Source organism: Tarenaya hassleriana, unplaced genomic scaffold, assembly GCF_000463585.1.
Source record: "Tarenaya hassleriana unplaced genomic scaffold, ASM46358v1 Cleome47, whole genome shotgun sequence".
Lineage (NCBI taxonomy): Eukaryota > Viridiplantae > Streptophyta > Magnoliopsida > Brassicales > Cleomaceae > Tarenaya > Tarenaya hassleriana.
In genome coordinates, this window is record NW_010967396.1 from 730,826 (window position 1) to 743,436 (window position 12,611).

General features: G+C 36.2%; 2 protein-coding genes across 2 annotated transcripts in view; both read left to right on the forward strand.

Annotated features, from left to right (window-relative positions):
• The first annotated feature begins 6,739 nt into the window (after positions 1 to 6,739).
• LOC104825587 lies at positions 6,740 to 7,930 on the forward strand. The gene has a single exon (XM_010557945.1). The coding sequence runs from the start codon at positions 6,740 to 6,742 to the stop codon at positions 7,928 to 7,930; it is 1,191 nt and encodes a 396-aa protein (XP_010556247.1).
• Positions 7,931 to 8,329: 399 nt separating this feature from the next.
• The window catches only part of LOC104825554 (alpha-L-fucosidase 3), a 4,661-nt gene continuing 379 nt past the window's right edge, over positions 8,330 to 12,611 (forward strand). Inside the window, exons 1-6 of the mRNA XM_010557907.1 lie at positions 8,330 to 8,427; positions 11,148 to 11,450; positions 11,581 to 11,790; positions 11,873 to 12,042; positions 12,136 to 12,406; positions 12,515 to 12,608. Of these exons, the coding sequence (XP_010556209.1) occupies positions 11,219 to 11,450; positions 11,581 to 11,790; positions 11,873 to 12,042; positions 12,136 to 12,406; positions 12,515 to 12,608 (977 nt within the window). The 5' untranslated portion in view covers positions 8,330 to 8,427; positions 11,148 to 11,218. The remainder of the gene's footprint in view (positions 8,428 to 11,147; positions 11,451 to 11,580; positions 11,791 to 11,872; positions 12,043 to 12,135; positions 12,407 to 12,514; positions 12,609 to 12,611) is intronic.

Below are 12,611 nucleotides of genomic sequence, written 5' to 3' on the forward strand. Positions count from 1 at the left end.
ACTCTCCCAATGGCTCGAAACTCTGTAGGTTCAGAGAGTGGTGTGCCAGCGGATAAAACGAGCCGAGACGTGGATGCCATAGGTGTGGAGACGGCCTTAGCTTCATGCATGTGTGTTCGGTGAAGCAAATCAGAAATATACTTTCGCTGGCTCAAGAATAAACCGTCGGCAGTTCTGGTTGCTTCCATACCAAGGAAGAAAGAGAGTTGCCCGAGGTCCTTAATTGAGAACCGAGACGCAAGAGAACCAATGAAGGTATGTATCTGTGTCGAAGAGCTTCCGGTAACCACAAGATCATCCACGTAGACCAAAACGAAGATGCAGAAGGTTGTCGTCCGGAGAATGAATAGAGATGTATCGGCCATGGAGTTCACAAACCCTTTTTCCAAGAGAAATCCTCGTAGTTCGGAATACCACGCTCTTGGTGCTTGGCGGAGTCTATATATGGCTTTATGGAGCTTGCATACGTGATTAGGTTGATCTTTGTCAATGAACACGGGTGGTTGTGACATGTAAACTTCGTCGGAGAGACGACCTTGCAGGAAGGCATTATTAACGTCGAGTTGACGAATATCCCAACCGTTGGTGATAGCGATACTCAGAACTAGACGAATGGTAGTCGGTTTGACCACAGGGCTAAACGTCTCATGAAAGTCGATTTCGGGTCTTTGATGAAACCCCTTGGCGACTAGTCTTGCTTTACAGCGGTTGAGAGATCCATCCGGGTTTGTTTTCGTCCGAAAGACCCAACGACAACCAACTACATTCATCGCGGGTGAAGAAGGAACCAACTCCCATGTTTCGTTTCGAACGAGAGCGTTAAATTCGTCACTCATCGCATGACGTCATCGAGAGTCCTTGAGAGCTTCGGACACTGTGGACGGTTCCCTGGGTACATCAATAAAGGAAGCCATTAGTGTAAGCTTTTGTACCGGCTTAACAATGTTGTTCTTCCTTCTTGTCACCATAGGATGACGATTCGTCGGGGACGATGCTGCATGGGTAGCATGCAGGGGCTGTGGTGACGTAGGATGCAACAGTTGTGGTGATTCGTCATGGGCCACACATGGTGAAGGACATACGCTAGGGGACGGAGATGATGGTGTTGGAGTGGTTGGCGGGACATATGGTTGAACGTGTATGGCTGTGGGTTCAAAGGAATGGACAGGTGGAGAGTCAAGGGCTGGTTGTGTAAAGAGAGACAAGTTTGAAAAAGGGAAGACTTTCTCATGGAAGATAACATGACGAGATACAAAGATGCGAGAGGTTAAAAAATCATAACAAATGGATGCACTTTGAGAGGACGAAAAACCGAGAAAGACACATGGTGTTGATTTAGGTGAGAGTTTATGGGGAGAATATGGTCGAATCCATGGATAACACAAACATCCAAATGTGCGGAGTTTCTCGTAATTTGGAGAAGTACCAAATAATGAGTGAAAGGGTGACTGCATGGAACGAACTGGGGAAGGAAGTCGGTTGATTAAATATATGGCGGTGGTAAACGCAAAGGACCAAAAAGATAAAGGAAGAGATGCATGATGTAAAAGTGAGAGACCGGTTTCAACAACATGACGAAGTTTACGCTCGGAAATACCGTTATGCTCGGGTGTATGAGGCGGAGAGGTATAATGGGATATGCCTTGAGACGCAAGAAAAGATCGAAGTGCTAAAAATTCTCCACCATTGTCACTGTAAAGTGAGATGACTTTGTCAGAAAATTTATTTTCGACCAAGGCTTTGAATTGAATAAAGGATTCGCGAACTTGTGATTTTTGTTTAAACGGATACAACCAAGAATATCGAGTAAAATGATCAACAAACACCACATAATATTTGTAACCATCCATCGATATAACTGGAGACGTCCAAACGTCGGAGAAAATAATCTCTAGAGGTCGACTAGACGAGAGAGTGGAGTTATGAAAGGGAAGTTTATGACTTTTATTTCTGGAGCAAGAATCACAAAAAGACAATGAAGAACCCCGAGATAAAGGTAAATTAAAAGAAGACACAATGCTTTTTAAAACCGGGAAGGCAGGGTGGCCTAAACGTTGATGCCACTCGTAAAGAGTGGACTTATGACTCGAGAAAACAACGGGAGAGATAAGTTTTGATATCACCGGCCACTCGTAAACACCATCCTTACTTTTTCCTTTGATTATTGACGCCCCGTGCTTAGATCCTTCACCTGAAATGATTGTGGAAAAAATTCCACCGAAACATCATTAGTTTGACAGAGTTGAGAAACCGATATCAAGTTCTTTTGTATCTTTGGGACACATAGAACATTACGGAATGCTAATGATCGTGATGGTAGAGTAAGAGAAAGAGAACCCGTATGTGAAATCGGGAGACCTGAACCATCACCGAGTACCACATCATCGCTGCCGATATAAGGGTTGTGTAGCGCTAGATTGTCCAAGTCGGACGTAATGTGGTGCGATGCACCGCTGTCCACAATCCACGAAGAAGAATCATACGGAGGCAAGACAGTATGATTAGCATTTGGCTGCCAAGGCTGTGGGGAAGATTGCCACGGAGTGGACGGTGATCCGCGAGGCTGGTCAGAGAACAAAACAAGACGGAATTGATTGCATCTTTGCACGCTGTGTCCGAAAATTCCGCAGGCCTGGCACTTTCCCTGATATCCGCGGGGCTGATTATTGTTTGGTCGATTCCATGATGATCCTCGAGAGCTACCACGATACGAGGACCGAGGCCGATTGGTTGCGACGTTGGCGGTCACTGGAAAATGAGTCGATGACAGTGTAGAGGTAGCTGCCAGATTCGCTTCGTGGTGGAGTAACTTCTCATGCAACTCCTCAATGGAGATAGCAACATCCTTGGCTTGTACCATGTCAATCACAGGTTTATACTCATCCGGCAAACCATTCAGAAGTGCATCGAGGAGATCCTCGTGATCAAGAGGCTTCCCAAGGATAGCAAGTTCATCAGCTTTGGTGGTTACAAACCGAATGTATTCATCAACTGATTGTGTACCTTTGACGCAGCGCTTGATCTGGTCTCGAAGCTGAAGGAGATGACCTCTGGAAGCTTTGCCGTAGATGTTGGTGATAGTCTTCCAAGCATCGCGAACAGAGGCAGATCGTGCGACAAGAGGCTGTAATGGAAGAGATATTGTGCCAAGGATGGCACTAAATAGCAGTCTGTCTTGTTGTTTGAATGGAGAGAACGCCGGGTTGTCGATCAGAACTCCGGCTGTCTCGACTTTAGCTGGCGGAACAACACCATCATCGAGAAGAAAACAATCCAGTTTGTGGTCTTCGAGCAAGGCGCGAATCTGCACGCTCCAAGTAATATAGTTAGAGGAGATGAGTTTGGTGACATTCATCATATTCACCGTGAGTAGCGATTTGGCAGGATCACTAGCATCGAAAGTAGCAGCAGCATTCTCGGTATGGTTGTTTGGAGGAGTTTCAGCCATGGTTTATGTTGGAAAATCAGAGGATGCGGAAGGCTGGGACTTGGTCGATGAAGAGAGAGATTAGGATGGATGGAAAAAAAAAATTATCGTTTGATGATTCGCTCTGATACCATGAAAGCAAAGTGATTCTCATTGATTATTGTGCATAGAATATACACATATATACGAGTACAACGTATCTTGGTGTAACTAGAAAATCCTATGAGTAAGGAATATTGCTCAATATACAAAGATTTGATATCTTCTAAATATATCCTCTAATATGATGAATATCAAGGATACAAGGATCATGAATACGAATTATATCAAAACCAATATATTCCAAAGGGAAACAATTGGAGAAAAGTCCCTTTTGAATATATTCCAAAATATGATACATTTAATGTAAAATCTTCAGAAATATTAAATTTAGATTGTGAGATTAATCCAATCATAACATTAGAAGATTGGAAAAATCGTACAAGTTTACTAATACAAACTAATAAGGAATTAAGAGAACTACACCCTCACGAAATATTAAGTTACTTAGAACATAAAACAACAGGAATAGTATATAATTACTTAGGAGGATTGTCGTCAGGAATAAAAGCAGAAAAAATTATAAGATCAACCACATGAGAAACATTTGTTAGACTAATTGACGTAATAGAAGAAGAATTTCTCGGAAGAACTTCTGACGCACAACTAAGAGAAACACAAATATCAGAAACTGCATTATGGAAAATAGTAAATCTTAGAATTTGCAACATGTGCTACCTTGAAGCATTCATTTACGAATTCAGAGATCACTACTATCAGCTTACAACAGATAAGAAAATAGTAGCTGAAGAATTATTCTTTGATAAATTACCGCTATCAATATCAGAAGAAGTAAAAACTATATTCCAAAATAAAGTAAATGAAGGACAAACCCCCAATACTCTGGGAGGAAGAATAACAACCTTAAAAGATTGACACTTATTTCAATGCAACCAAGAAAAACGAAAACAAGAAGCAAAAATCGATAAATTATATTGTGATGCAATACCAGGACAAATAGGCAAATATGGTTGTGAACATATTCGCCAAAAACATAAGAAAAAGAAATGGAGAAAAATTCCATATAAAAAATACAGAAAACAAAAATATATACCACAAAAATATTTCAGAAATAGAAAACAATACAAGAAGAAAAATTATAGTAAGAAGGACACGTACTGTCCTTCTAAGAAAAAGAATTGCAAATGTTGGCTATGCCAGGAGGAAGAACATTATGCAAATGAATGTCCTAAAAAAGGAAAGAAAAAAGAAACATAAATATTACGAATAACATACGATATGGGCTTTGAACCAATCGAATCAGATTCAGAGTTCGACTCAGATATCGAAATATACGTGTATACTACTAAATCATCCGATTCAGAAAATGAATAGAAAAATACTAAAATCAGGAAACCCTAATGCAACATTTATACAAATAACTATTGAAAAGAAAAAACTATTAGCATACATATTCACCGGAGCAACTCTATGTTTTGCTAAAAGAAATATCATCAAAAAATGGGTACGATTAGAAAAACCACTACGAATAGTCGTGGCTGACAAATCAACCCATGAAATATGGTATGTAGCTCAACACGTACTAATAATTATTGAAACTAAAATATTTCCAACAAAAACAAGATATCAACATGATTCTTGATTAGATATAATTATAGTAAATAATTTCCTAAAATTATATCAACCATTTATACAGCGAATAAAAACGGTCAGCTTGAAAGCACCTAAAATAGAAAATCAAAAATCAGAATTAGTTATAACAAAAATAATAACAAAAAATGAAATAATAAAATCTATTATAGAAGACTTAAAAAATAGACTAATATTTATAAGTATGACTCATATTAAGCAAAAGTTTGATGAAATATGCAGCGATAACGCGTTAGATATAAAAAATACAAATGAAGAACTAATAGTAATAAAACTAAAAAATCCATAAGATGAAATTAATGTACCAAATAAAATGCAATATACCCATAGAGATGTGGAAGAATTTACCAAAGTATGTAAAGAATTACTAGATAAAGGTATTATACGAGAAAGCACGAGTCCACACTCGGCTCCAGCTTTCTACGTAGAAAATAATAATGAGATAAAACGAAGAAAAATAAGAATGGTAATAAACTATAAAAAATTAAATGAAGCAACTATTGAGAATAGTTATAAATTACCAAGAAAAGATTATATTCTCGAAAGAATAAAAGGAAAAAAACTGGTTTAGCAGTCTAGATGATAAATCAGGATACTGGCAACTTCGATTGTCAGAAGAAACAAAACCATTAACGGCATTTTCATGCCCTCCACAAAAACATTATGAATGGAATGTTCTTCCATTTGGATTAAAACAAACACCAGCAATATATCAACAATTCATGGATAGAAATCTCCATGGATTAGAAGAATATTGTCTAGCATACATTGATGATATCATAATATTTACAAATGGATCCCAATCAGAACACACTGAAAAATTAATCACCGTTCTAGAACGATGTAAAGAAAAATGATTAATTATTTCTAAAAAGAAATCAAAACTAGTACAACAAGAAATTGAATATCTTGGATTAAAAATAAATAACAACGGAGAAATTGAACTAACAAATAATATACATGAAAAAATACAACAATTTCCTAACGAATTAACAGACAGAAAACAAATACAAAGATTCCTTGGATGTCTTAATTATGTCTCTGAACAAGGATTTCTCAAATCCTTAGCAAAGGAACAAAAACAATTACAAAAGAAAATATCATACAAAGTACCAAATACATCATTGAAACAGATGTTATATAATCCAACGACCAAAGATTTTTTGATCATTGAAACAGATGCATCTAAAGAAGTTGGGCATGATGCATGTTAGCAATAAAAGATGGAAAAGAATTACTCCATCTTGACCAATACGGTCGTACCAATAACAATGAAGTACCAAAAACTGAAAAACAGAATACAATACTATGTAAATATATTTCAGGAACATTTTCAAAAACTGAGATGAATTATCCAATCCATGAGCTCGAAGCACTTGCTTGTCTTCGAACTCTAAAGAAATGAAAAATTGATTTATTACAAACACGGTTCGAATTAAGAACTGATTCACAATACGTAACAGGATTCCGGAGATATAAAATTCAACCAGAATTCCAAAAAGGACGATTAATTCGATGGCAATTAGAATTACATCAGTTTGAACCATATATTAAATATATTAAGTCTGCAAATAATTGTTTTGCAGACACTCTAACAAGAAAATGGAAGGAATAATCAAGACAATTCAGAATCAGATCAGTCAGAAAGACAATCAGATTAAAATGATTCAAGAAAATCTCTCAAAACTCTTTGAGGAGAGGGAGGAGTTGATCAAATCTTTGAACATTATCATAAAAGCAACTGGTGGAATACCGGTAGAAGATCAAAAATCAGAACAAGAAAAAGAATCATATAAGGTAACACTTCCTACTGATATCAAGGTGGAAGAAAAACCAGACAAATGGTATGTTATCTTCAATGGACCATTCAGAGGAATATACATGAACTATGCGATTGTTTCGCAACATACCACCGGAAAGAAGGTTTCATACCAAGCTTTCCAGACCAAAGAAGAGGCCCAAAAATCCCTCAACGAATCATACAAAACTATGGTCCAGAAACAACCAATTGAACCAAAAGCCCAACTATCCTCGATGAGAATACCGAGAATAGCCCAAATACCAACCACGCAAGAAAAAGAAGCCATGAAACAAGTCACCCTCGAAAAATACCAGTCCTACTGGGCATCTCTAGTGGACTACAAGGAAAAACACACTACCATGGGATTTTACCCAAAAATGACCAGAACCGGACCAAAGGCTATCTTCATTGGAGAAGCCAACCCATTACTAGCCTTTGATTATCTTCAACATGGACTAGTCGACAGTATCTACACTGACTCAATGAGAATATTCGAAGAATTTTCACGAAAAATGAAACCAATTATCAGAAATTACTTCGAACGATTCGCGAAGGAAATAACTATTTTCATGAAGATTAAAAGTTTAATCCCGATCTTCGGAAATGATAAGATTATACAGTCACAGGCGGTAATACACCTTGGAGTAGCAAAGGGAGAACTGCCTCCAAGAGATGATGCATCAGATTACGAGATTCCAGATGATTTGGAAGCGCATTCATTACTTGAATTTTTCAAGACATCAAGAAGAATCCTTTCGGATTCAGAGATCAAAGTCAATTATGCCAGCAGTAATGTACTGATGATCACCTACAACAAGGAAACTATCTCGAAAGAAGAAATGCAAACAGTAGTAGATTTCGAATTAGACTTCTATCATTTAGAAGAAAAATTCGCAGGACTAGAGGAATCTATCAAAGAACAGCTCTGCAGATTCCTGATGAGGTATGACGACCACAAATGCACTATCTGCAAGGAACTAAAAGACAAGTAGAAAAGGAACAGTCAACCACCATCCGAAAAGTCTGAAGACATGTGAATAAAAAGTCATGTGACTAGTTGATGTAATATGTCGGACCCAATAAAAGATAAGGTTATCAGAAACCTTATCTCTGTAATCTCTATTGTGCAATTATGTAGTGTCATGTGTCTAAGTCGGGCCCCGGTTTGAGATTCTTATCCTAACGGATAGGGTTCCAAAGTTATATAAATATGAGCTCTCTCCGTTTGGAGAACTCAGAGTGAAATAAACGAATTTGTTTCAGAACTCTCTCTGAAAAATCTCTGTCAAGAGATTGGCTTGAAGATTTCTATCTTCTGGACGCCTTGAACAGATTCTTTTGAATCACAAATCGATTATTCCAGAATTCTAGAACTAAACACTACCCCTGAACAATATCAACAAACCGATCAGATCTCCGGATCACCAACGAGAAAACGATTATCACCAACACCAACCGACAGGGATTATTATCTACAAAAGCGAATCAGGTATGACATCAACTTCTGTTTTTGATAATTTTATACAATCAGATGAAGAATATTTCTTTGATGGAATGATAGACATAAACAAAATACGAAAAATAAGCTTTGATCTTCAAAAAAATGAAAACTTCGAACAAACTATACTAGGAAAAATAAAGAAACAATTATCAAGAACAAACATAATAAAATTTGGAATCATGGTAGGAGAAACACCAGTACCAATTGAACAAACTACAGGAGAACTCATTCTACCAATTATTAACAAAGAACAAATCTTTGAACGACTTAGAAATTATCCCGAAAAACAAAGAAAACAAATAGCCTACATACACTGTAGTACTATTCAAATAATTATAAAATCAACATTCAAAGAAGATATCGATTCCCCGATTACCTTTCAAATTAGAGATGATAGATTAACCAATTATAAAGAAAGTATTATAGCCGAAGGAAAATGAAATCTTTCTTCTGGGAAAATTAAATTTAACATTAATATACAACTCGGATTATCATTAAAAGATAAAGACTTGGATAATTCTATAGTTATCCAATACAAACTAGATACTACTGATTTCATGGAAAAAGGAAATCACCCTTTTTCTATAACCTATCAGATTAACTACGCATTAACAAATAGTCATCACGGTTTAAACTTTAGAAACAAAGATATTATAGAAATAGATGACTTATTTAAACTAGTAATTTATTTAAAAAGACCACTAACAGCAATAGAACCAAGACGAAAATCGTTGTTACGACTTAATCCAAGATTAAGAATACAAGAATCACCATCTTTATTATTTAACACTGAGCAGTCAGAAGAAAACCAGGAAAACTACTCTAAATTACGAAAAATAATATCAGAAATTAACAATCTTACTAAATGAATTTTAACGAAGACTTTATCGAAAAACTATCCCTATTAAATCTTAAAAGTTTACCATATCTAGATCATCTTGAACAATTATTAGTTGAAACTATAGAAAGTATATTTAGAAGACGAACTTATGGAACAAGCGAACGAAATGAACTTAATAAAGAAAATAGAAGAATAAAAATGATTAGTTCAATATTTAACGCAGTAAGAAAAAATAAAAGAGATATTATCGAAAACCATAACAATTAAAATGGAAAAAATATATAAGAAAAATATTGAATTATTAGATACACGAGTACGATATTTCGAAACAATAGACAATGTAAGAAGAATACAATATTTAATAGAAAAAGAACAAATTAATAATACAATTACAGAATTAAATAAATTAATCACAATAAAAGAAATAAAAATCGAGTATTTTAGGAAAGGGATAATTCCATTTAAAACCCTGTACTTTTCTCTCGTCGCAATTTAAACCCTGTACTTTTTTTTGATCCAAAAAAACATTGTACTTTTGAAAATTGGCAATTAAAACTCTATACTTTTAAAAATTGGCAAATAAAACCCTGAACAAAAAATAATATTATTTAATGCTGACATGGCATCCTAGTCATCTGCCACATCATCAATCCCTAATATTTAATAATATTAATTAATAAAAAATAAAAATAAAATAATAATAATAATAATAATAATCAACTAGCCGACAAAAACCTTAAATACACATTTTAACTAATGTCATAAATACACATATATAGAACTTGAATTTTATCTTCGTAGTTTATGAGTTTTAAATATTGATTAATAGACCAAATAAAATAAAATTATCAGTAGCGAATGTTTTAAAATATATTATTCATATATCATGCTTTGATAAGAATATATATAATTTTTAGTTTTATTTTATTTATGTAATAAGTTTCTTGTTGACTCCAAGTCTACAAGTGAGTGAGATAGGAGGGTCCTTTCGGCATCTAAGTTCAAAATTTGCGGCTGCTTTGCGTTTATTACGTTTGGGGAGTGGAAGGAACTTCTCAAGGTTCAATCATTCATATTCTCATGCACATGACATGGATGTCGCCTCAAAGTTATAACAGTTTTGTAATTTTGAATTGGATCCACTTGGTATGATAATATATGTGTATATATGTATATCATTTCATTATATATGTATGTGTATAGTTTTTAAATTTTTATTTTTATTTTTATTATTTTATTTTTATTTTGTATTAATTAATATTATTAAATATTAGGGATTGATGATGTGGCAGATGACTAGGATGCCACGTCAGCATTAAATAATATATTTTTTCGTTCAGGGTTTTATTTGCCAATTTTTAAAAGTATAGAGTTTTAATTGCCAATTTTTAAAAGTACAATGTTTTTTTGGATCAAAAAAAAGTACAGGGTTTAAATTGCGACGAGAGAAAAGTACAGGGTTTTAAATGGAATTATCCCATTAGGAAACATTCATCGAAAGATAATTATAACAGATATTGGCTTTCATTTTTAGAAGAAACATTAAATCGGATGAAAAAAATACTAAGTTTTTTCGAAAACGAATTAAAATCTCTTAAATAAAATAATAATGATATTGAAAGGTAAAATTGGAATTATCAAAATTACAATGACATATAAAGTCATCCTCTTTTTAGAGTGTATCGATGATAAGGGTGGGACAGCAAAGGTGTAGTGGTGAAGTTTGCCCCATTTAGAAACAGCGTGAGATATTGCTCCTTCTTTGATCAAAACGTATATGTAAATACTAAATACCAAAATAACACAATATTAATTTTTTTTTTAAAATATATATTTTTCATCTCATGATTAAAAAAAAAAATGACAGGACAAAAGCTTCACGAGATAGCCTTTGCTCTGTTTTCTTGGACCCTCTCTCTATCACTTTCTCTCTTCACCATGAAATCAAAATCTTCATTCTTCGCTCTCTCTCTCCTCTGGTCGTTTGCCCTGCTTTCTGTAGAATCACAAGGTTGCAACTTTCCGGCGATTTTTAACTTTGGGGACTCGAATTCCGACACCGGCGGTCTCTCCGCCGCGTTCGGACAAGCGGGTCCTCCTCACGGCGAGTCCTTCTTCGGCGGTCCTGCCGGAAGATACTGCGACGGCCGTCTCGTCATCGACTTCATCGGTACTTACACACATTCTCGTCCTCACCGGGTTCATCGGAATATTTTACGATGATCTTTTCTCTGCATGATATTTCCGAGAGATTTCCATTGAACTATGTGTTGTGTATCTGATCGGTCTTGTTCTTGCAGCTGAACGTTTGCGTTTGCCGTATCTAAACGCGTTTCTGGATGCGGTTGGTTCGAACTTCAGCCATGGAGCCAATTTCGCGACCGCCGGTTCACCCATCAGACAGCTGAACACAACTCTTCGTCAGAGTGGCTTCAGTCCATTTTCCCTCGATGTTCAGTTCACCCAATTCTCTAATTTCCACAATAGATCCCAGATCTTCCGCAACCATGGTAGAATCCTCTTTCTTACAACGATCGGATCAGGTTTAGTTGATGTTCCAAGTGAAAAGAAGTTGTTTGTGTCAATGTGCAGGTGAAGTCTACAGAGCTTTGTTGCCTGAAGCTGACAGCTTCTCGCTCGGTCTGTACACTTTCGACATCGGTCAGAACGATCTTACAGCCGGTCTCTTCGCCAACAAGACAGTTCAAGAAGTTAGAGCTGACGTTCCTGAGATCATCACCCAGTTCAAGAATGTCATCAAGGTCCAGTCCAAATCTTGGTTTCACCCCCTCTGTTGTGTTGTATCTGTTATTTGTCAGAATGGTATACATTGATTGGATTTGGAAATGGCGCAGTACATTTACGGACAAGGAGGGAGATACTTCTGGATTCACAACACGGGTCCCTTCGGTTGCTTAGCTTATGCGATCGATCATTTTCCCGTTAAAGCCTCGGATTTCGATGAACACGGATGTGTTGCACCGTTCAACGAGCTGGCTCAGCATTTCAACAAGTTGCTGAAAGAATCCGTGACCGAACTGAGAAACATGTTGCCGGAAGCCGCGGTTACTTACGTAGATGTGTATTCAGTTAAACACGAACTGTTCCTTCACGCGCAAGGACATGGTGAGGAAGAAGCCAGTTCTTCATCTCTTCCATATCCATATACCGTGTCTTGTTCGACCATTAAACTGTTCTTGAGATGTTTTCTGACATGTATTTTTTTTTCTGCAGGTTTCACAAGATCGTTGGTTTCGTGTTGTGGGCATGGAGGGAAGTATAACTACAACAAGAACATTTGGTGTGGGAAGAAGAAGATGGTGAGAGGGAA

What these genes read in the sequence shown, in the direction of transcription:
- LOC104825587 (XM_010557945.1), top strand. Translation starts at nt 6,740, where the DNA reads ATGGAAGGAATAATCAAGACAATTCAGAATCAGATCAGTCAGAAAGAC.